The following is a 22,182-nucleotide window of genomic DNA, read 5'->3' as shown; positions in this document are numbered from 1 at the left end:
AAGATTTTTTAATAGAAGTAATTTACAAATCTGTTTAACTTTCTGGCACCAGTTGATTAAAAAAAAAAAAAAAAAAAAAGTTTTCCAACGGAGTACCCCTTTAACCCCTTAACCCCTTAAGGACCGGAGGTTTTTCCGTTTTTGCATTTTCGTTTTTTGCTCCTTGCCTTTAAAAAATCATAACTCTTTCAAATTTACACCTAAAAATCCATATGATGGCTTATTTTTTGCGCCACCAATTCTACTTTGTAATGACGTCAGTCATTTTGCCCAAAAATCTATGGTGAAGCGGGAAAAAAAATCATTGTGCGACAAAATTGAAAAAAAAACGCTGTTTTGTAACTTTTCGGGGCTTCCGTTTCTACGTAGTACATTTTTCGGTAAAAATGACACCTCATATGTATTCTGTAGGTCCATACGATTAAAATGATACCCTACTTATATAGGTTTGATTTTGTCGGACTTCTGGAAAAAATCATAACTACATGCAGGAAAATTAATACGTTTAAAATTGTCATCTTCTGACCCCTATCACTTTTTTATTTTTCCGTGTATGGGGCGGTATGAGGGCTCATTTTTTGCGCCGTGATCTGAAGTTTTTAACGGTACCATTTTTGCATTGATAGGACTTATTGATCACTTTTTATTCATTTTTAAATGATATAAAAAGTGACCAAAAATGCACTATTTTGGACTTTGGAATTTTTTTGCGCGCACGCCATTGACCGAGCGGTTTAATTAATGATATATTTTTATAATTCGGACATTTCCGCACGCGGTGATACCACATATGTTTATTTTTATTTTTATTTACACTGTGTTTTTTTTTTTATTGGAAAAGGGGGGTGATTCAAACTTTTAATAGGGGAGGAGTTAAATGATCTTTATTCACTTTTTTTTTTCACTTTTTTTTTTGCAGTGTTATAGGTCCCATAGGGACCTATAACACTGCACACACTGATCTTCTATGTTGATCACTGGTTTCTCATAAGAAACCAGTGATCAAAGATTCTGCCGCATGACTGCTCATGCCTGGATCTCAGGCACTGAGCAGTCATTCGGCGATCGGACAGCGAGGAGGCAGGAAGGGGCCCTCCCGCTGTCATGTCAGCTGTTCAGGATGCCGCGATTAGCCGCGGCTATCCCGAACAGCCCGACTGAGCTAGCCGGGAACTTTCACTTTCACTTTTAGCCGCGCGGCTCAGCTTTGAGCGCGCGGCTAAAGGGTTAATAGCGCGCGGCGCCGCGATCGGCGCTGCGCGCTATTAGAGGCGGGTCCCGGCTTCACTATGACGCCGGGCCCGCCATGATATGACGCGGGGTTACTGTGTAACCCCGCGTTATATCAGAAGAGCAGGACCAAGGACGTACCGGTACGTCCTTGGTCCTTAAGGGGTTAAGAACTCAGCCCATTTTGGCCTTAAGGACTCAGACAATTTAATTTTTACGTTTTCATTTTTTCCTCCTCGCCTTCTAAAAATCACAACTCTTTTATATTTTCATCCACAGACTAGTATATCATAAAATGTATGGCGCAACCAAAAAACACTATTTTTGTGGGGAAATTAAAACGAAAATCGCAATTTTGCTAATTTTGGAAGGTTTTGTTTTCACGCCGTACAATTTCTGGTAAAAATGACATGTGTTCTTTATTCTAAGGGTCAATACGATTAAAATGATACCCATTATTATATACTTTTATATTATTGTTGCGCTTAAAAAAAATCACAAACTTTTTAACCAAATTAGTACGTTTATAATCCCTTTATTTTGATGACCTCTAACTTTTTTATTTTTCCGTATAAGTGGCGGTATGGGGGCTCATTTTTTGCGCCATGATCTGTACTTTTTTTTGATACCACATTTGCATATAAAAAACTTTTAATCCATTTTTTATAATTTTTTTTTTTAATAAAATGTATTAAAAAAGTAGGAATTTGGGCCTTTTTTTTTTTTTTCGTTCACGCCGTTCACCGTACGGGATCATTAACATTTTATTTTAATAGTTCGGACATTTACGCACGCGGCGATACCAAATATGTCTATAAAAAATGTTTTTTACGCTTTTTGGGGGTAAAATAGGAAAAAACGGACGTTTTACTTTTTTATTGGGGGATGGGATTTTTCACTTTTTTTTTACTTTTACTTTTAAATTTTTTTTTACACTTGAATAGTCCCCATAGGGGACTATTCATAGCAATACCATGATTGCTAATACTGATCTGTTCTATGTATAGGACATAGAACAGATCAGTATTATCGGTCATCTTCTGCTCTGTCTGCTCGATCACAGACCAGAGCAGGAGACGCCGGGAGCCGCACGGAGGAAGGAGAGGGGACCTCCGTCCGGCGTTCTGAATGATCGGATCCCCGCAGCAGCGCTGCGGGCGATCCGATCGTTCATTTAAATCGCGAACTGCCGCAGATGCCGGGATCTGTATTGATCCCGGCACCTGAGGGGTTAATGGCGGACGCCCGCGAGATCGCGGGCGTCGGCCATTGCCGGCGGGTCCCTGGCTGCGATCAGCAGCCGGGATCAGCCGCGCATGACACGGGCATCGCTCCAATGCCCGCGGTTATGCTTAGGACGTAAATGTACGTCCTGGTGCGTTAAGTACCACCTCATCAGGACGTACATTTACGTCCTGCGTCCTTAAGGGGTTAAGCATCACACGGACTATTATACAAGATACCTACTGTAAAGGGAGTGATTATATGAAACGTGCAATCGGTTTCTTTAACTAAATCACTTGAGTCTTTTGGGACATAATAAGTAGCAACGGTAAATAAATATTAAAAATATTTTACAGGTTAAATGAGATTTTCAGTGGCCTGAGGATGTCATGTCCTATATTCCTTGTTAATCACATTTTTTACCATAGGCCACTTCTCTTGTTTTCTGATGATATTTTTCCTGTTTAAAGTATTTATTTAATACCCCTTTGAACTTTAATTGATACATTAGGTAGCTAAACAAACAGCGATTGTATTGTGCTCATGGGGCTGCAGACAGATTACAGAAAAGCTTTCCAACTTGTGATGGGGCACATATCCTATGAATTGGAAATATATACCGTGATCCCTCAACTTACAATGGCCTCAACATACAATAGTTTCAACATACAATGGTCTTTTCTGGACCATTGTAACTTGAAACCAGACTCAACATACACAGTCCAGATCTGCGAAACATGTCAATGGCCGTAAGAACTGACCAATCAGAATGGGCATTTTACTGGTAAAACCCCTGTATTCCTGAAGTGTATGCACTGACTGATGTCTGGTAGCGCCCCCTACAGTACAGGGTGGTATTACATGTTCTTCTGTACACTTTACCTGGGTACCAGGGTTACCTGCTCCTTTGGACACCAGATGAGGGCGAATCCATGTTACTTTATTAGGACATTGTGTGTACTGTACAGGACCCCGAAGAAGCTCCTGTCCTCTACATAGACCAGTGTTTCCCAAGCAGGGTGCCCCCAGCTGTTGCAACACTACAACTCCCATCATACCCGGACAGCCTTTGGCTGTCCGGGCATGCTGGGAGTTGTAGTTTTGCAACAGCTGGAGGCACCCTGCTTGGGAAACACTGACATAGACAGTGATTACAGCTCCCCGCAGATCTTTTATACTTTTATATGTAAGGATTTGCTTTATCTATATTAGTTATCTACTTATTTTTCTTTAATTTTCACTTTTTCCTATTTTTTTGATGACATTTTGGTGCCTTTAGAACCAATTATCAGGTTTCCATAGAGTTCTGGTCTCAACATACAATGGTTTCAACATACAATGGTCGTCCCGGAACCAATTAATATTGTAACTTGAGGGACCACTGTACCATGGAGCAAGTTTGAAAAGCAAGAACCCTTTGTATATAGGAGCCAACTTGGTGGTCACGTTGGCTTCTCCAAACCATCATCACTCAACTATTCTCACCAGGAGACTGTGGAGTTACGTTATTGTGACATAGTTGTGCCTAACTCTGTCCAGTAGTGCAGACATTGTTCAGTTGTCACTATATTTGGGCACAAAATTATTATAATTTTTTTGTCTTTTAGTAAATGTGTTTTCTTTGGATAGAGAGCTGGGTATGACCTTTCACAATCCCTTCTGCAGCTTTGCGCTTTTTCTGTAGGATATGTTTTTGGAATTTCCCCAGTTGTGTTTGTTGCATGTTTGCCATTGTTTGAGTGGTTTGCTTCTAGAATTAGTTCTGTGGAATTGTTGACCCATTGCCTTTGGCATTTGCTACCACTGCACATTGTTGTTCCCACTAATACTTTTCCTAGAAGGAATTGAAAGGAAGTCCAAGTGTACATCCATCTTTCCATTCCACTGGTCAGTCATCACCAGGAGGTCAAGACACCAGTTTGGCTAAAGCACAGACTGAACAGCCTGGCGAGCCAGATATACATGTGGTGCAGAGTGTGTCTCCAGCTGAAAAGCCTGCACTGAAGGAGGGCTCTGCACCAAGCTCCTTACACAGTGATCCTAAGGAAGAAACCTCTGATGCCTCCATAGCTGGAGAGCCAGGTTCCAGTACTGGGGATCATATCCTGGAACACGATGCCCAGGATGTAAGAGAAGTCCCTCGCCCCTGCTTTATGAGTGATTCTGTCTGCAGTAGTTGGCACATGGGTGCTGTACTAGACGTATACTAGTAGTGGATCTGTTTAGTCTAGTGTTCTTTAGAATGTATTCGTGTGTAAGTATGATCAGGTATATCATGCCCAGTGCTTCTTCTGGAGTCCCCAGCCAAACAGCTGGTTGATAGGGCCACATCCCTTGGGTGAGTGCTGCAGCCTTTTTATAAATTTTCAGGCATAGGGCTGTCTGTTTTGTCACAGCTGTGCCTCTTCATCTATGTATGGAGCTGTTCTTGTTTCCAGAGTGCCTTGGGTCTTTCAATCAGCTGATTGATGGGTTTGCCTCCAGATAGACCCCCACAGTCCGATATTGAATAGGCCTTTAATATTAAAGTCCCAGAAAACCCATGAAATCCTCAAGTTTAAAGAGGTTGTTCGTGGTCATAACATGCTCTTTACTAGTTCCTCAGAACCTCCAATTCCATTTTACTAGCAACATTTTGCAGCCACTGGCCACTGCATGTTGACGGAGTTTCGCCAGTATGAGGCAGCCTACAACAACACAATCAGCCCCTTTAAGCAGGGGGAAAGGTAATCGATCACATCAGCACCAGAACTAAAATGAAGGTGCCAGGAGTGATATAATTAAGAACTTTTTATGGCCCTACATAACCCCTCTTAATGGAAATATGTCATCAGTGTCACCTGCACTAATCTGTTGATGGAGACTTAAACTTTTTTTTATATATCAACTGGCTCCAGAAAGTTAAACAGATTTGTAAATTACTTCTATTAAAAAATCTTAATCCTTTCAGTACTTATGAGCTTCTGAAGTTAAGGTTGTTCTTTTCTGTCTAAATCCTCTCTGATGACACCTGTCTCGGGAAACGCCCAGTTTAGAAGCAAATCCCCATAGCAAACCTCTTCTAAACAACCTTAACTTCAGAAGCTCATAAGTACTGAAAGGATTAATATTTTTTAATAGAAGTAATTTACAAATCTGTTTAACTTTCTGGAGCCAGTTGATATATATAAAAAAGTTTTTTCCTGTAATACCCCTTTAAGAATTCTGATGAGTGATGACCCTTTCTACACTACAATACTTTACCTTTGTAATCAAAGCTATCTTGCTTCTTTATGGGTCATTTTAATCTTTGGTTATGAGACCACAGGTATGAAAGGACAAAAGCAGTATGACCCTCAATTTTACGAATTGAAAAATGTCCTAGTTCTTAAAAAAACAACAGAATCTATTGTGTTGTGCTCATATATTTTTACAACTTAGCCATATTAGTCTGACCTTGCTCAGCATAAAAGGGATAAAATCCTAACACATACCCTGAGATCTGATGGCATCCATATAGAAGTATTCCATTGATTAGTGCTGGGACTAAAGTTACTTACATAAGATTTGACTTTTAAAATTGTAGTCTGTAGAGAGTATCTATAGGTGCAATTCTATCATGTGAAGTATACCCTGCCTGTCATTCTTATGGTAAGATTTCTTTGTTATTAATCAGAGCTATAAGATTAACAGTACGCAGAGAAACCTATATATAGTCTGCTTCCTAATAGCATCTGGTCCAAGATCCACATTCTCGCTCTCGTTGCAGGAATCTGATCCTAGTGAAGGTGTCAAGGACCTTCCCAAGTCAAGCAGCAATGGACTGGGAACCATGGTGAGCTCCCCCTATGCAACTATACTTTATACCTGATATTATTGCTGATAATAAAATGCAGCTGTCACCTCTGTGTGTGTTACGGAGGTACAGGAGCCATCAGTAAGTGCATTAGGACATGTCCGAGAAGGTACTTTTACTTATTTTGCCTACGATTTGTGACCTTATATTCAGGCTATCTGGTCATTCTAGTAAACAGTCAGAGGGATCCGCTGACTCTCGCAGAGGCACGCCAGCACCCCCCCTTCCCAGTATGGAGGATGATCATGCTGGTCCTGCGTGCTTGACATACAGGGCTCTACGCTAAGACTGGGAAGAAGGCTGGGAGTAGGCGTTCCACTGCTAGAGTCGGGTGGCCCCTCCAAGTATTCGCTACAATTACCAGACAGCCTGAATTTAGGTTTACAAATTGTGGGCAAAGTAGGTAAAAGTATCTTCTCTTACATCTAATGCTTTACTTTATGGTGACAGTTGGGGGGAGATTTATCAAAACCTGTCCAGAGGAAAAGTTGCTGAATTGCCCATAGCAACCAATCAGATCGCTTCTTTCATTTTTGAAAAGGCCTCTGAAAAATGAAAGAAGCGATCTGATTGGTTGCTTTGGGCAACTCAGCAACTTTTCCTCTGGACAGGTCTTGATAAATCTCCCCCCAAGTTGCACTTTAGGCAAACCGTATAGTCAGTCCAGCATTACTGCATTCCAAAGGATGGACGCTCAGGAGTGCAGGGCAAGCACTTGCAACATATGGAAGAATAGATACTCCAGAAAACTGTTCTAAAAAAGATGAAGTAAAATCCTTAGGCTTTATTTTGTTCCCACAACATCAGAGATATTTAGACCTAAGGATTTTATTTTATCTTCAATAAACGCTTTGCTGGATTTCTTCTCTTTTGTGTAAATTGCTGATGTGAAACAGCAGTGCTTCCCAGTGTTTAATGAAGGCCATATACAGTACAATACACAATGCTTGTATTTCTTTAATCCAAACATAAGAAAACAATCCATCTAAATATACAGTGGAGAAAAAAAAAGTATTTGGTCAGCCACCAATTGTGCAAGTTCTCCCACTTTAAAAGATGAGAGAGGCCTGTCATTTTCATCATAGGTATACCTCAACTATGAGAGATAGAATGGGGAGAAAGAATACAGGAAATCACATTGTAGGATTTCTAATGAATTAATTGGTAAATTCCTCTGTAAAATAAGTATTTTGTCACCTACAAACAAGCAAGATTTCTGGCTCTCACAGACCTGTAACTTCTTCTTTAAGAATACCTGTATTGTTTGTCCTCCACTTGTTACCTGTATTAATAGCACCTGTTTGAACTTACTATGGCCAAGCTTTACTATGGCCAAGACCAAAGAGCTGTCACAGGACACCAGAAACAAAATAGTAGACCTGCACCAGGCTCGGAAGACTGAATCTGCAATAGGCAAGCAGCTTGGTGTGAAGAAATCAACTGTGGGAGCAATTATTAGAAAATGGAAGGCATACAAGACCACCGATAATCTCCCTCGATCTGGGGTTCCACACAAGATCTCACCCCGTGGTGTCAAAATGATCACAAGAACAGTGAGCAAAAATCCCAGAACCACACAGGGGGACCTAGTGAATGACCTGCAGAGAGCTGGAACCAAAGTACCAAAGGCTACCATCAGTAACACACTACGCCGCCAGGGACTCAAATGATGCAGCGCCAAATGTGTCCCCCCTGCTTATGCCAGTGCATTTCTGGGCTTGGCTGACATTTGCTAGAGAGCATTTGGATGATCCAGAAGAGTATTGTGAGAATGTCATATGATCAGATGAAACCAAAGTAGAACTTTTTGGTAAAAACTTAACTCGTCGTGTTTGGAGGAAAAAGAATGCTGAGTTGCATCCAAAGAACACCATACCTAACGTGAAGCATGGGGGTGGAAACATCATGCTTTGGGCCTGTTTTTCAGCAAAGGGACCAGGACGACTGATCCGTGTAAAGGAAAGAATGAATGGGGCCTTCCATCAGCAAGGGCATTGAAGATGAAACGTGGTTGGGTCTTTCAGCATGACCCCAAACACTGCCTGGGCAACGAAGGATTGGCTTCGTAAGAAGCATTTCAAGGTCCTGGAGTCTCCAGATCTCAACCCCATTGAAAACCTTTGGAGGGAGTTGAAAGTCTGTGTTGCCCAGCGACAGCCCCAAAACATCACTGTTCTAGAGGAGATCTGCATGGAGGAATGGGCCAAAATACCAGCAACACTGTGTGAAAACCTTGTAAAGACTTAAAGAAAATGTTTGACCTCCTGTCATTGCCAACAAAGGGAATATAACAAAGTATTGAGATGAACTTTTCTTATTGACTAAATACTTATTTTCCACCATAATTTGCAAATAAATTCTATAAAAATCAGAAAAAGTGATTTTATGGATTTTTTTTTTCTCATTATGTCTCTCATAGTTGAGGTATACCTATGATGAAAATTACAGGCCTCTCATCTTTTTAAGTGGGATAACTTGCACAATTGGTGGCTGACTAAATACTTTTTTCCCCACTGGTACAGTACACAGTACACTGGTACACAGTATGTCATCAAAGTCTAGACTCTTTGGGTGATAAAAGATCAACTGTAGGTCTATGCTTATATGTTAAGGGCATTTCAATTTTACCTGCACCATTGACACTTACTTGTGTCTGGCTTTTTTGTTAATTCATTTTCCATGTATTCCAGTGAGTATAGGCTAATTTGTCTGACCACATTAAGAGAAATTATTACAAAAAGTTTTTTCTTTGTCCTTATTTTCTATCTTGGCTTATTCTGCAGGACTTTGGACTCGGTGGTCGATCACTGGAGAAAGTTCTTGACATCAGTGCATTATCTCCTCGACCCTTAAGCCCAAAGGTAAGATGCCTGCATATTACATAGGATATTGTAAAATTTTGCTTAACCTCCTACAGACACACTATTGCTAGATTACTATAAGGTTAATCTAAAAGAGAAGAACATTTTCATTTAGTATACATTTTATGTATATTGAACAAAGGTAAAAGTTCAATGAAATGGTAGTTGTTTTTTAATGGAAAGTGAGTTTAGAAAATACATTTTGCAGAGATTGAACATAGAGATGGTTATGTGTGTCTATGGCTTTTTTCCTTACTAGTCAATAAAACGTATGGAAACAGCTAAGCAACCATTACCCCTTTAACCCCTTCCCGCTATTGGACGTATGCATACGTCCAGGTGAATTACACGTTCGCGCAAATGAACGTATGCATACGTCCAAGCGATCTCCTGCTCTGCCGCGGGCAGCGCAGGAGATCGCGGGTGGGACTCAGCTGTCAATCACAGCCGGAGTCCCACCGCAGGTGCCGGGGCCGCGATCGCGCCGGTCCCGGCAGTATTAACCCCATAGATGCCGTGATCAGTTCTGATCACGGCATCTACAGTGTTTGCAGGGGGAGCGCTCTCCCCCTGCCCATCAATCGCGGCGCCGCGATAAAATAAGGGGGATCGGGGGTGTCCAAGACACCCTCGATCCCCCTTGAAGAGATAGGAGTGAGGTGGCAGGGTTGCCACCCCTCCTATCCCTGCTATTGATCGGCGGAGCGGCCGACCAATAGCAGACTGGGGGCGGGGGGGTTAAAGTTCGGTTCCCCCCGCTATGCCCACCCATCGGTGTCCGGGCACAGCGGGGGGAACCGTGTAATGGCGGCAGCGGCGGTCACTTACCCGGCGGCGGCGGCTGTGATTACGGCGGCGGTGGAGGTAAGTATGACGCCGCGTGTGCAGAGTCTGTTGCTTAGCAACATCTGCAGGGCGACAGTTTAGAGAGTGGTCTCTAAACTGTCGCCCTCCAGATGTTGCAAAACTACAACTCCCACCATGCCTTGACAGCTGTTTGCTGTGTTGGCATGCTGGGAGTTGTAGTTTTGCAAGATTTAGAGGGGTTCAGGCTGGAGATCACTGACAGTGGTCTCTAAACTGTAGCCCTCCAGATATTACAAAACTACAACTCCCAGCATGCCCAGACAGCAGTTTGCTGTCTTAGCATGCTGAGATTTGTAGTTTTGCAACATCTGGAGGGCCACAGTTTAGAGACCACTGTCAGTGATCTCCAGCCTAAACCCCTCTAAATCTTGCAAAACTACAACTCCCAGCATTCAGGAACAGCAAATGGCTGTCTCGGCATGCTGGGAGTTGTACTTGCGTGCCTCCAGCTGTTGCATAACTACATCTCCCAGCATTCCCTTTGGCAATCAGTACATGCTGAGAGTTGTAGTTCTGCAACAGCTGGATGCACACTGGTTGGGAAATACCGAGTTAGGTAATAGGTTCTATTACCTAACTCAGTATTTTCCAACCAGTGTGCCTCCAGCTGTTGCAAAACTACAACTCCCAGCATGCACGTTCTGTCAGTGCATGCTGGGAGTTGTAGTCCCCCCCCCCCCCCCCCTCCCCCCCTCCCATGTGAATGTACAGGTTACATTCACACTGGCGACGGATTACAGTGAGTTCCCTGCTTCAAGTTTGAGCTGCAGCCGCAGCTCAAACTCCTAGCGGGAGACTCCGTGTAATCCGCCGTCAGTGTGAATGTAACCTAAAAACACTACACTACACTAACATAAAATATACACACGTACACACATATACACACGTACACTGCCCCCCCACCACCAGCACCCCCCCTTCTCCCCCAATAAAAATGAAAAACGTATCCTACAGCAGTGTTTCCAAAACGGAGCCTCCAGCTGTTGCAAAACAAAAACTCCCAGCATTTCCGGACAGCCATTGACTGTCCAAGCATGCTGGGAGTTTAGCAACAGCTGGAGGCACCCTGTTTGAGAATCACTGGTGTAGAATACCCCTATGTCCACCCCTATGCAAATCCCTAATTTAGGCCTCAAATGCACATGGCGCTCTCTCACTTCGGAGCCCTGGCGTATTTCAAGGCAACAGTTTAGGGCCACATATGGGGTATTTCCGTACTCGGGAGAAATTGCCTAACAAATTTTGGGGGGCTTTTTCTCCTTTTACCCCTTATGAAAAGGTAAAGTTGGGGTCTACACCAGCATGTTAGTGTAAAAAAAAAACCATTTTTGTACACTAACATACTGGTGTATGTAAATTGTAACGCAATTTCTCCTGAGGACGGAGATACCCCATATGTGGGCGCAAAGTGTTCTGGGGGCGCACAACAAGGCTCAGAAGGGAGAGTGCACCATGTAAATTTGAGGTCTAAATTGGTCATTTGCACAGGGGTGGCTGATTTTACAGCGGTTCTGACATAAGTGCAAAACAATAAATACCCACATGTGACCCCATTTTGGAAACTACACCCCTCACGGAATGTAACAAGGGGTACAGTGAGCATTTACACCCCACAGGTGTCTGACAGATCTTTGAAACAGGGGTCTGTGAAAATGAAAAATAAAATTTTTAATTTGCACAGCCCACTGTTCCAAAGATCCGTCAAATGCCAGTGGGGTTTAAATTCTCCCTGCACCCCTTATTACCTTCCGTGAGGGGTGTAGTTTTAAAAATGGGGTCACATGTGGGGGGGTCCACTGTTCTGGCACCACGGGGGGGCTTTGGAAATGCACATGGCCAAATTCTCTCTCCAAAAGCTCAATGATGCTCCTTCTCTTCTGAGCATTGTAGTTCGCCCCCAGTGCACTTCACGTCCACTTATTGGGTATTTCCATACTCAGAAGAGATGGGGTTACAAATTTTGGGGGGTATTTTCTGCTATTATCCCTTGTAAAAATGTAAAATTTGGGGGAAAACAAGCATTTTAGTGTAAAAAAATTTTTTTTTTTTACATATGCAAAAGTCGTGAAACACCTGTGGGGTATTAAGGTTCACTTTACCCCTTGTTACGTTCCCCAAGGGGTCTAGTTTCCAAAATGGTATGCCATGTGTTTTTTTTTTTCTGTCCTGGCACCATAGGTGCTTCCTAAATGCGGCATGCCCCCAGAGCAAAATTTGCTTCCAAAAAGCCAAATGTGACTCCTTCTCTTCTGAGACCTGTAGTGCGCCAGCAGAGCACTTTTCATCCCCATATTGGGTGTTTTCTGAATCGGGAGAAATTGGGCTTCAAATTTTGGGGGGTATTTTCTGCTATTACCTTTTTTAAAAATGTAACATTTTTGCTAAACCAAGCATTTTTGGTAAAAAAAAAATTTTTTTTTTTTACATATGCAAAAGTCGTGAAACACCTGTGGGTTATTAAGGTTCACTTTATCCCTTGTTACGTTCCTCAAGGGGTCTAGTTTCCAAAATGGTATGCCATGTCGTTTTTTTTTGCTGTCCTGGCACCATAGGGGCTTCCTAAATGCGACATGCCCCCCGAGCAAAATTTGCTCTCAAAAAGCCAAATATGACTCCTTCTCTTCTGAGCATTGTAGTTCGCCCGTAATGCACTTCAGGTCAACTTATGGGGTACCTCCATACTCAGAAGAGATGGGGTTACAAATTTTGGGGGGTATTTTCTGCTATTATCCCTTGCAAAAATGTGAAATTTGGGGGGAAACACACATTTTAGTGAAATTATTATTATTTTTTTTACATATGCAAAAGTCATGAAACACCTGTGGGGTATTAAGGCTCACTTAATTCCTTGTTACGTTCCTCAAGGGGTCTAGTTTCCAAAATGGTATGCCATGTTTTTTTTTTTTTGCTGTTTTGGCACCATAGGGGCTTCCTAAATGCAACATGCCCCCAAAAAACCATTTCAGAAAAACGTACTCTCCAAAATCCCCTTGTCGCTCCTTCGCTTCTGAGCCCTCTACTGCGCCCGCTGAACAATTTACATAGACATATGAGGTATGTGCTTACTCGAGAGAAATTGGGCTACAAATTCAAGTATAAATTTTATCCTTTTACCCCTTGTAAAAATTCAAAAATTGGGTCTACAAGAACATGCAAGTGTAAAAAATGAAGATTTTGAATTTTCTCCTTCACTTTGCTGCTTTTCCTGTGAAACACCTAAAGGGTTAAAACGCTTACTGAATGTCATTTTGAATACTTTGGGGGGTGTAGTTTTTATAATGGGGTCTTTTATGGGGTATTTCTAATATGAAGACCCTTCAAATCCACTTCAAACCTGAACTGGTCCATGAAAAATAGCGAGTTTGAAAATTTTGTGAAAAATTGTAAAATTGCTGCTGAACTTTGAAGCCCTCTGGTATCTTCCAAAAGTAAAAACTCGTCACTTTTATGATGAAAATATAAAGTAGACATATTGTATATGTGAATCCAAAAAAAAAATATTTGGAATATCCATTTTCCTTACAAACAGAGAGCTTCAAAGTTAGAAAAATGCTAAATTTTCAATTTTTTCATCAAATTTTGGGATTTTTCACCAAAAAAGGATGCAAGTTACCACAAAAATTTACCACTATGTTAAAGTAGAATATGTCACGAAAAAACAATCTCGGAATCAGAATGATAAGTAAAAGCATTCCAGAGTTATTAATGTTTAAAGTGACAGTGGTCAGATGTGCAAAAAAGGGCTGCGTCCTAGAGGTGAAAATGGGCTGTGTCCTTAAGGGTTAAGTAAGTGCCTTTTACTTTTAGGGCTAATGTCTAAAGAAGTTAGTGTATACAGTTTATGTGGTTGCAAAATGCATTAAAAATGCATTTCATAAAGAAATGTTAAGGTATTTCCTGGGGCTAGATGATTGATAGCCTATTAAGAGTATAGGCTGTCAATCACACCCACGGACCAGCAGTTCGGTGCCCCACATAAAAGGAACAGGGCTGTAAGCTCTGGGCCATTCATTGTATTGTGGTGGTACTGACTAACTTCAGCCCTAATTCACTTCAGTCGGACCTGAGCTACAGTTACCTAGTGTCGCTGCCACCACCACTCTACAATGAACCGAACAGGGTTCCTGGTCTCTGTCAGCACCCCACTGATCAGTGCTTGACAGCTTATACTGTGGATAGGCCATCAATCATATAGTTCCAGTTAACCCCATTTAAAGCGCAACTGTCATGAACAGTGGGTGCTATAACCTACACACAGCCTTTGTACTGTGTGCAGATGGTGTGTACAGCATTGCTTTTACCTTACTTTTGCAGGCTATCATCACCCCACAAAATGTTTTTGTTCACACACAGTCGGATAGGCGTGGCGCGAGGTACGCTATGCCCCGCCGCTGCCACGCCCAGCTGTGTGATTGACACAGGCGGACTGAGAAGGTAGATGGCGGCGGGAATGAGCACTCACTGTAGGAGCGAGCGCTTGCCTGGATAACATGTGGCGGCACGCATGTTAGATTAGCTGAGGGGAGCATGCACTGGGACGTGTGTGTCAATCACACAGAGGTCCCAGCGCTGACACCGGGGATGGGCGTGGCGGAGGCGGCTCATAGCGTACCTACCTTTTGGGGTGTTGAAAGCCTGCAAAAATAAGGTAAAAATTATGCTGCACACACCATCTGCACACAGAGCAAAGGCTGTGTGTAGGTTATAGCACCCAGAGTTCATTACAGTTGCACTTTTAAAGTGACCTTGTCATTTGAAAAAACTTTTGACATGGCTCCAAGACATGTCTAAAGTTTTGGTCAGTTGGGATCTGGGTATTCCAACCCCCTCCAATTGCTGCAGAACACGGTCTCCTAGACTTATTATAGAATTCATCTGCTGCAGAGATTTGGAGAGCTGTGAGATGGAGAGTGTAGCTCTCTGCAGAATGCTTTTGGGTTGTTCTAGCAATCTGTGGGGGTCGGAGCACCCAGAACTCTGATTGATAACAACTTTTTCGAATTAACAGAAACACTTCTAGATAAACAGAGTGAAACAGTAAATGCTGGTCAGGTTACTCCAGTTTATGCATACTTAAATCTATTTAAAAAGCATAGCAGAGCTTCTCATGACGTACTATATTCCTACTCAAAGTGAGTGTAGTGAAATGTGTGAGTAGGATCCCTTGCAGGTGTCACAACAACTTCTCGCGCTCTCAGTGGAGTATGCCTGGACAAATGGCTGCCCCCGGGTGCCAGTCACAGATCCTCGTTCCACTGGAAGACATAGTAAAGAGACATGCAGGAAAAACCCTATTGTTGTAGGCGCCAGCTTTTCCGAATAAAATCTTCTACTATATATGCTAAAAAGTATATTTATTGAAACATGTAAATCCACATACATGATGCCTTCCTGGGCGTGAAACCCCCCTTCCTCAGATGTGCAATGACATATCATTGGCATGCCATTACACAACTTAGGAAGGGACATTCCTTGCCCAGAAACGCGTCTGTATGTGGATTTATGTGTTTCAATAACTCTACTTTTTTAGTATTTACATTGCTAATAGTAGATTTTATTCGGAACGGCTGGTGCCTATGACAACTGGGTGTTTTCTGCATGTCTCTACTCAGCAGTTCACACGTGACCTTTGGAGTGAGTTTTTCATTTTTCGACAGTGAATTTACATTTATTTCAGTGAACAAAAATGAATGTTTCACAGGCACTTCCCATCAGTTGTGTCTCTGATGCTCTTTAGAATAAGTGCAGTTCACAACAAATTATCTAAATCACTCTTACTAAACATCTAAACTAGTTAGCAAATGACTTCTAATATGCAGATTGCCTCCTCAGAACTCATCTCTTTTGCTGCCTCTACCTACATCTCTGACATGCAAATGCTGCTTATTGCCCCCAAATTGGTTGCCCTTTTCTCTCTACACATTATTTGGGACTATTTACATCAGGCCCCAGAGGAATCGTTCCTGTCCTACATACTCAGTTCATTCAAAATGAAGTCACTATAAGCCCACTGAAAATCATTGACAAATAACAACAACAAATACTGTCATTCATTGACTCACTTGTAGATTTACTAGAATCCCATTTATATTGTCCCCATCTGTAAAAATGAGGATGATTCATTTATACATTGTCCATCAAACATATTGCACTCCATTACGGCTTTACAAAAGGGCAATACAGTGACCCCCCCCGACCTACCATGGCCCAAACATACAATCATTTCAACATACGATGGCCTCTGAGAGGCCGTCGCATGTTGAAGACAGCATCAACATACGATGCTTTTGTATGTCGGGGCCATCGCATAAACTGCTATCCGGCAGCGCAGACTGCTTCAGCTGCCACCGGATAGCCGTTTACGGTGCCCCGTGTGGTCCACTGACGATCACTTACCTGTCCTCGGGGCTCCGGCGCGTCCTCTTCGGGATCCTCTGCATCGTCGGCGCTCTCCATCGTCGTCATCACATCGCTGAGCACGCCGTCCCGTCATCCTATAGGAGCGGTGTGCATAGCGATGTGATGGTGGCGACGTAGAGCGAGGATGCCCGGAAGCAGAGGCCTTGCCGGAGCGTCGGGGACACCACAGGGACGCGGCGACAGCGATGGAAGGCGACATCCAGGGCAGCGGTGACGGGTTCCGGAGCGGCGGGGACAGGTGAGTACAACCTCCAATACCAGTGGTCTTCAACCTGCGGACCTCCAGATGTTGCAAAACTACAACTCCCAGCATGCCCGGACAGCCGTTGGCTGTCCGGGCATGCTGGGTGTTGTAGTTTTGCAACATCTGGAGGTCTGCAGGTTGTAGACCACTTTCCTATACTTTACATTGCACGGATCCCTCAACATACGATGGTTTCAACAAACGATGGTTCATTTGGAACGGATTACCATCGTATGTTGAGGGACCACTGTATCTCTGCTTGCCCCTGGTGCTATTGAGAAAATAAAAGCTTATGATACAAAATTCTGACATGACTCCACTGTGCTAAAGGGAATAGGCTTGGCTACAATATCATATACAACATTTGGACAGGAGTGGTGCTGTTTACACTGCCATGTTTTTTCTTATCCTGGACAACCCATTTAATGATGATCTTCTCTTAAAGGGGTACTCCGCTGCTCAGTGTTTTGGGACAAAATGTTCCGAACGCTGGAGCCTGCGCCGGGAGCTTGTGACAGCATAGCCCCACCCCCTCATTACATCAGGACCCACCCCCTCAATGCAAGTCTATGGGAGGGGGTGGGTCCTCCCATAGACGAGGGGGTGGGTCCTCCCATAGACTTGCATTGAGGGGGCGGGGCGTGACTTCATGAGGGGGCGGGGCTATGACATCACGAGCTCCCATGTTTGTTCCAAACACTGAGCAGCAGAGTACCCCTTTAATATAGTGTTAAGCTTTAAAGAAAAAAAAAAGTTTAACTCCTTTCTGAACACATGACTTAAAATGACGTCATGGGTCGGGTGTTTGAGAGTAGCAGCTGACACTTGCCAGTAATAGTCATTGATTGGATCAATGTTTTTTGGAACAACAGAGAAACACAAAAAAGATGAATGAAATCTGAACCTTGTAATGGTATCGTGCAGCCAACAGATGGCATCATTACGCTCTGGTTCTTGATTGCAGTGTTCCTTACAGCTTTTGTTCCGGGGCTCAGCTGGATGATAGCTCAGGCAGATTTGGCCACCTGAGTGCTATAGAATTACCCGACCTGTGATAACTAAGCACAGGCAGGTACGACAGAAGGGGCACACTGCTTATTAAGGGACTGAAAAATTATATTACATGAGTAATAGGAGCCAAGCTATTTATTAGAGCCCTCACAAAGGAACCAGTGATTTGGTGCGTAATGGCATGATAAGAAGAATCATAAATTATAATGGTGCGCTACACATAGGGATATTAGTGGGTAGGTAATAAGATGAATTGTACTAATCAGTGCCAGGAAGCTGTTGCCAAGGCAAATAAGCTATAATGGGTATATTATAGGATTGTTCACACGTTTATATACCTGGTTTGTAGATTTTATTACATTTATTTTGGAACATTATCTTTATGACCCCCTATGTAAGTTACTGCCCCCTTATACTTACGACTGTCACCTTAACATTTGAAAACAAAAACTACAACCAAATATTGATACTGGTTTCTCCCATTTGTTAAAGGGGTACTCCGCTGCTTAGCATTTGGAACAAACTGTTCTGAACGCTGGATCCGCTGTGAGGGGAGATATTTAAACCCATGCAAAAGTCGCCAAAAGAGCCAGAGGTCGCACGTCTGCAGGAGATAATTAAGCCACGCCCCCTTATCTCCCCCTCCCGGAGGATGGAGGACGCAGCTCGGCATTAGACAAGAAGACACAGCAGGGGGAGAATGGGGACGTACACAGCTCCCTCCCCTCCCCCTGCTCTGTCTCCAGTTTGCATGGGTTTGAAAATCTCACCTCACACCTGCGCCGGAAGCTTGTGACGTCATAGCCCCGCCCCCTCATGACGTCACACTGCATCCCCTCAATGCAAGTCTATGGGAGGGACGTGACAGCCGTCACGCCCCTCCCATAGACTTGCATTGAGGGGGTGTGACGTCACGAGGGGGCGGGGCTATGACGTCATAAGCTCCCAGCTCCAGCATTTGGAACAGTTTGTTCCAAACTCTGAGCAGCGGAGTACCCCTTTTAAATGTCATTTTCCTTTAATCTGGCATCAATAGGACTTGACACAAAGTGGATTAACAAATATTCTGGATTACCAGACACGTAGAAAACTATTTAACACTCAATAGTTTAACTATAGAACAGCCTAAAATGAGACATTAAATGTTTTTTTTCCACCATAATAAAAATTATCACCTATCCATAAAGTGAGAAGTGTCTGATTAGTGGGGGTCCGACTACTGGGACCCCCATAATTGTGACACAGGAAACTTGTCTCTCATTGGATACTAGATTTATGGGGATAGAACGTTGATCCAGGGAATTATTGTGATTGCTATCTGGGGAGTCTAATATATAGGGCATTTGCCTTCAGCCTCACAGGGATTTTTTTTCCTTTCTCTGGATCAACACAGTAGGGTTTAAGGTTAAACTTGATGGCCTTTTTTCAACTTTGAAAACTATGATCACTATGACTCAGTTGAATGGATCGGCAGTCGAGTGCACCACCCCTCCATTTAAGCCCTTTGGGACTGACAGAGATAGCTGAGTGTTGTACTGGGCTATCTTCAGTGCATAAATGTGCACACAAGGGTAGGCAAGTTCCTGCATGGGCTAAGCAACAAGTCATATAAGCAGTCAACTAGTATCCCAGAAGAACACAAAGAACTGCAGGATTCTCTTGCCTCAGCTACAGGCTTAAAGGGTTACCCCGCTGAAAAACATTTTTCTTTAACCCCTTCACGACGAGCGACGTACATGTACGGCGCCGGGGTTCCGGGAGCGCCGCGTCACCGGTAGAGGTGATCGGACCTGGATGACTGCTGTTATCTAACAGCAGGCATCCCGGCACATCGCCGAGGGGGGTCCTGAGACCCCCCCATGACCGCGATGCGCGCAAATCGCAGGTCAATTCAGACCTGCGATCTGCGCGATTCCGGGTCATACGGGTCACTGGTGACCCGGTGACCCGGAAAATAAGAGGGATCGTAGGTGTCCGAGACACCCTAGATCCCCCTAAAGGGATAGGAGTTTGGTGGCAGGGTTGCCACCCCTCCTATCCCTGCTATTGGTCGGCCGAGCGACCGACCGATAGCAGACCGGGGGAGGGGGGGTTAAAGTTCGGTTCCCCCGCTTTGCCCACCTATCGGTGTCCGGGCAAAACGGGGGAACCGTCCAGGGAGGGTCGGCGCCGAAGGTCCCTACCTGGATCCCGGATCGCGATCCTCCATGCGGGGATCCCCCACGTGCGGCGGTGGCGGCGGCGGCGGCGGCTTCCGGGTCCTGCTAGGTGAGTTGTTGCCTAGCAACATCCGGAGGGCCACAGTTTACAGTGGTCTCTAAACCGTGGCCCTCCAGATGTTGCAAAACTACAACTCCCAGCATGCCCAGACAGCTGTTTGCTGTGTGGGCATGCTGGGACTTGTAGTTTTGCAATATTTAGAGGGGTTCAGGTTGTAGATCACTAAGTGGTCTCAAACTGTAGCCCTCCAGATGTTGCAAAACTACAACTCTCAGCATGCCCAGACAGCAGTTTGCTGGCTGGGCATGCTGAGAGTTGTAGTTTTGCAACATCTGGAGGGCCACAGTTTTGAGACCACTGGACAGTGATTTACAACTTGAACCCCTCTAAATCTTGCAAAACTACAACTCCCAGCATTCAGGAACAGCATAAGGCTGTCTTGGCATGCTGGGAGTTGTACTTGCGTGCCTCCAGCCATTGCATAACTACATCTCCCAGCATGCCCTTCCGCAATCAGTACATGCTGGGAGTTGCAATTTTGCAACAGTTGGAGGCACACTGGTTGGAAAATACTGAGTTAGGTCATAGAACCTAACTCAAGGTTTTCCAGCCAGTGTGCCTCCAGCTGTTGCAAAACTACAACTCCCAGCATGCATGGTCTGTCAGAGCATGCTGGGAGTTGTAGTTTTGACCCCCCCTCCCGTGTGAATGTACAGGCTACATTCACACTGGCGGCAGATTACAGTGAGTTCCCCGCTGCAAATTTGAGATGCGGCAAATTTTCCGCCGCAGCTCAAACTCCTAGCGGGAGACTCAGTGTAATCCGCCGCCAGTGTGAATGTAACCTAAAAACACTACACTACACTAACATAAAATAAAGAGTAAAACACTACATATACACACGTACACTGCCCCCCCACCCCCCACCCCCCTTCTCCAATAAAAATTAAAAACGTGTTTCTAAGTGTTTCTAAGATGGAGCCTCCAGCTGTTGCAAAACAAAAACTCCCAGCATTTCTGGACAGCAATTGACTGTCCAAGCATGCTGGGAGTTTAGCAACAGCTGGAGGCGCCCTGTTTGGGAATCACTGGCGTAGAATACCCCTATGTCCACCCCTATGCAAGTCCCTAATTCATGCCTCAAATGCACATGGCGCTCTCACTTTGGAGCCCTGTCGTATTTCAAGGCAACAGAATAGGGTCACATATGGGGTATCGCCGTACTCGGGAGAAATTGCCTAACAAATTTTGGGGGGCTTTTTCTCCTTTTACCCCTTATGAAAAGGAACAGTTGGGGTCTACACCAGCATGTTAGCGTAAAAAAATAAAAAAATTTACACTAACATGCTGGTGTTGCCCTATACTTTTCATTTTCACAAGAGGTAAAAGGGAAAAACGCCCCCCAAAATTTGTAACACAATTTCTCCCGAGTACGGAGATACCCCATATGTGGGCGCAAAGTGCTCTGGGGGCGCACAACAAGGCCCAGAAGGGAGAGTGCGCCATGTACATTTGAGGTGATTTGCACAGAGGTGGCTGATTGTTACAGCGGTTCTGACAAACGCAAAAAAAAAAAACACACCCACATGTGACCCCATTTCGGAAACTACACCCCTCACGGAATGTAATGAGGAGTGCAGTGAGAATTTACACCCCACAGGTGTCTGACGGATCTTTGGAACAGTGGTCCGTGAAAATGAAAAATTTTGCACAGCCCACTGTTCCAAAGATCTGTCAGACACCTGTGGGGGGTAAATGCTCACTGTACCCCTCATTACATTCTGTGAGGGGTCTAGTTTCCAAAATGGTATGCCATGTGGGGGTTATTTTGCTGTTCTGGCACCATAGGGGCTTCCTAAATGCGACATGCCCCCCGTGCAAAATTTGCTCTCAAAAAGCCAAATATGACGCCTTCCCTTCTGAGCATTCTAGTTCGCCCGTAGTGCACTTCAGGTCCACTTATGGGGTACCTCCATACTCAGAAGAGATGAGGTTACAAATTTTGGGGGGTCTTTTCTGCTATTAACCCTTGCAAAAATGTGAAATTTGGGGGCGAAACCCACATTTTAGTGAAATTTTTTTTTTTTTTTTTTTTACATATGCAAAAGTCGTGAAACACCTGTGGGGTATTAAGGCTCACTTTATCCCTTGTTACGTTCCTCAAGGGGTGTAGTTTCCAAAATGGTATGCCATGTGTTTTTTTTTTGCTGTTCTGGCACCATAGGGGCTTCCTAAAGGTGACATGCCCCCCAAAAAACATTTCAGAAAAA

General features: G+C 44.0%; 1 protein-coding gene across 4 annotated transcripts in view; it reads left to right on the top strand.

The window, feature by feature from the left end:
- The window catches only part of CEP164 (centrosomal protein 164), a 150,495-nt gene that overhangs the window by 60,597 nt on the left and 67,716 nt on the right, over positions 1-22,182 (top strand). For 3 of the 4 annotated variants that reach the window (XM_056542784.1, XM_056542786.1, XM_056542783.1), the window contains 3 exons: positions 4,293-4,580; positions 6,203-6,268; positions 9,073-9,150. In XM_056542784.1, coding sequence (XP_056398759.1) covers positions 4,293-4,580; positions 6,203-6,268; positions 9,073-9,150 — 432 coding nt within the window. The remainder of the gene's footprint in view (positions 1-4,292; positions 4,581-6,202; positions 6,269-9,072; positions 9,151-22,182) is intronic. The other variant, XM_056542785.1, reaches the window with a different exon arrangement.

The sequence above is a fragment of the Hyla sarda genome, chromosome 10 (genome assembly GCF_029499605.1).
Source record: "Hyla sarda isolate aHylSar1 chromosome 10, aHylSar1.hap1, whole genome shotgun sequence".
In the NCBI taxonomy this organism is placed as follows: domain Eukaryota; kingdom Metazoa; phylum Chordata; class Amphibia; order Anura; family Hylidae; genus Hyla; species Hyla sarda.
The sequence above is the reverse complement of the archived record's forward strand: the minus strand, read 5'-3'. Positions and strand labels throughout refer to the sequence as shown.